Raw genomic sequence first — 3007 nt, 5'->3', positions numbered from 1 at the left:
ACCTTGCCTCGAAGATGCCCTCTTTACTCCTCAGCGTACTGTCTGCCACCTCAACCACAAGACTTAACTCCTGCCAGTCGTTGATCCTCGGTAGCGCGCAGCCGCTCCAGACGCTCAGTTTCTCCATACGCGGGCAGGTTAGCCTATATTGTTCTGATGCACTGTGTTAGCAATGCTCTCGCTAGTACTTCATTGCTTTTGCGAGGGTATCTTACTCCGGGCGGCCTGCTGCTCGGCACGGCTACGACACTCTCCTTGATTTGCATGCAAGTCTACCATAAATGAGCTCCTGCTTCCGTCCCGGCCAGTATACCGTCAGCAGCCGCGTCAGTCGTATTCTCTGTTTGACGCGAAGTGCAGAGACACCTCTTGGTCCTTCAGGGCAAGCTGCTTGCAGGGTTGGATTTGAAGTTGGCTGTCCAGAGGGACTCAGTATGGCTGCGAGATGCTCACCGCAGTGTTCTCTCAGGCCAGGACGCTGTGCAACCTCGTTTGTTGCACAAGTAATGACTGCAATGTGCCTCAAGGTATGAATACACGGACACCACATCGACCCGAACTGGCTGTACAGGTTTGAAGGTTGCACCCAGTTTGGTCAGGTAGTGGTACGGCTTCCAGCACTTTCACAGCTGCTCTAGCTTTGCCAGTCATCCTTTTACTAGTGATAGTTGATGCACAAGCTGCTCTGCTTTGGACCGTCATCACCTGTTTAGCTAGGTGATAGTGTGCTACAAGCTGTCTAGCTTGGCCAAGTTCATCCCTGTGTTAGCTGACGTGATCAGTGATGCTACACAGCGTGCCCATTCTAAGGCTTGGCCCCGTCTACCCTTGTTTATGCGTGTTGAATGGCCTGCCACAAGCTGCTCTAGCTTGGCCGTCCAGGCGTATCCCTGTTAGCTTAGTGATAGTGATGCACAGTGGGCTCTGTTGGCCAGTCTCCTGTCGCTTCGTGATAGTGTATCGCACAAGCTGCTCTAGCTTGGCCAGTCATCCCTGTTAGTAGGGAGGGAGTCGCATGCCAAGTGCTCTAGCTTGGCCAGTATCCCTGTTAGCTAGTGACGTGATTGCACAGCTGCCTTCTAGCTTTGGGCGTCATCCTGATTAAGCTAGTGTAGGTGCTGCACAGCTGCTCTAGCTTGGCCCAGTCATCCCTGTTAGCTAGTGATAGTGATGCACAAGCTGCTCTAGCTTGGCCCAGTCATCCCTGTTAGCTAGTGATAGTGATGCAGGCCTATTTGAAACACCGGCATCTACTGGAAGCTTGCAGGATTCAGAAGCTCGGAAATCCCATTAGGAAAAAAAGCTTGAAAACCCCATTCGATTTTTGCACAAGGTTAAGAAAACAACTAAACCAAAACATAATTTGATGTTTTTTATTTAATTTTTGTAGTCAAAGATAGTTTGTTTTTCAAATGTTTTTCGTTAAAAAATTTATTTCAGTTTACTAAATCGTTTTTCCAACTATAGTTTTATATTAGTTTCAGTTTTTGTTGACTATAATAACCTTGGTGTCCATACCACTTGCTGTTTGCCGATCTGAAGGAACCAGATATGCGTAAGCAATAAAGTTTGATTTGAATATGATGATGATCCCACTCCACCCAGCTAACCTTGTAGCTTCCTTCTGCCGTGTTGATTACACCTATCTGGGTTCCTTCAGATTTCAACAACAAGGGCCCGGGGGTTGTCTTCAAACTGGGGCTTGGACAAAGTATTGTTACCTGGTGTAAGAGGAGGGACTACTGTAGGAATGGCTGGTAGAACTAGACGTTACATAGTCAGGATCATTGTCTCTAGTGTTGTGCTTGGTTAGATCTGTAACGTCCACGTACTCCTTCAGATACACAAAACACCTGAGGGAGGAGAGAGAGGCAATGAAAGAGAGAGAGGGAATGAAAGAGAGAGAGGGAATGCAAGAGAGAGAGAGGCAATGAAAGAGAGAGGAGGGGTAGAGGGTCACAAATAGTAACCATCACATGATAGTAACCATCACATGATAGTAACCATCACTACTAGGCTAATGGTTATAACTAACTCTACTTCCAAAGTTATACCCCCACATCCTTCTCATGATTCACTCACTTCTTGGACTCGGTGTCTGGTGACTTGGGTCTCTGGTTGGCAGAACTGTCCAAGGTCCTGGAGTAGGATCTAGAACTAGAGGAAATAATACTGTATATCAGACAGCGTGTCATTATGGGGTGAAATAGAACATAGCAGAGAAATAGAATGGGACAGAAAAACGCAGGATAGACTATACTGGTATGTCTATGAGTAGTACCAGAGAGGATTGATACAGAGGACAGGCTAGCTACTATGACCCTCACAGTTTCTCCTGATTAACCTGGATGTATGGGATGTACTATGACCCTTACACAGTTTCTCCTGATTACCTGGATGTACTATGACCCTCACCAGTTTCTTCCTGGTAAACCTGATGACTCATGACCCTCACAGTTTCTCCGTGATTAACCTGGATGTTACTATGACTCTCACAGTTTCTCCTGATTAACCCTGGATTTACTATGACCCTCACAGTTTCTTGATTCAACCTGGATGTATCTGTTGACCCTCACAAGATCTTCTCTGATTAACTGCGATGTACTAGGGACCCATCACGTTTCTACCTGGTTAACCTGGACTGTACTTAATGTGACTCTCACAGTTTCTCCTGATACCTGGATGTACTATGACCCTCACAGTTTCTCCTGATTAACCTGGATGTACTTTACCCTCACAGTTTCTCCTGATTAACCTGATGTACTATGCCCTCACAGTTTCTCCTGATTAACCTGGATGTAATGACTCTCACAGTTTCTCCTGATTAACCTGGATGTACTATGACCCTCACAGTTTCTCCTGATTTACCTGGATGTACTTGGACCCTCACAGTTCTCCTGATTAACCTGGATGTTACTATGGACCCTTCACAGTTTCTCCTGTTAACCTGGATGTACTATTGACTCTCACGTTTCTCCTGGATAGTCTGGATGTTACTATGACACCT

General features: G+C 46.3%; 1 protein-coding gene across 1 annotated transcript in view; it reads right to left on the bottom strand.

The window, feature by feature from the left end:
* LOC112069178 (zinc finger protein 185-like) overlaps positions 1-2281 on the bottom strand; it is a 7817-nt gene extending 5536 nt beyond the window's left edge. The window contains exons 1-2 of the mRNA XM_024136476.2: positions 2083-2281; positions 1722-1853 (exon numbers count right to left, since the gene is read on the bottom strand). Coding sequence (XP_023992244.1) covers positions 1722-1853; positions 2083-2195 — 245 coding nt within the window. The 5' untranslated portion in view covers positions 2196-2281. The remainder of the gene's footprint in view (positions 1-1721; positions 1854-2082) is intronic.
* Between the last annotated feature and the right edge of the window lie 726 nt (positions 2282-3007).

This window comes from Salvelinus sp. IW2-2015, unplaced genomic scaffold (genome assembly GCF_002910315.2).
Source record: "Salvelinus sp. IW2-2015 unplaced genomic scaffold, ASM291031v2 Un_scaffold924, whole genome shotgun sequence".
In the NCBI taxonomy this organism is placed as follows: domain Eukaryota; kingdom Metazoa; phylum Chordata; class Actinopteri; order Salmoniformes; family Salmonidae; genus Salvelinus; species Salvelinus sp. IW2-2015.
This window is presented reverse-complemented; position numbering and strand designations above follow the sequence as displayed.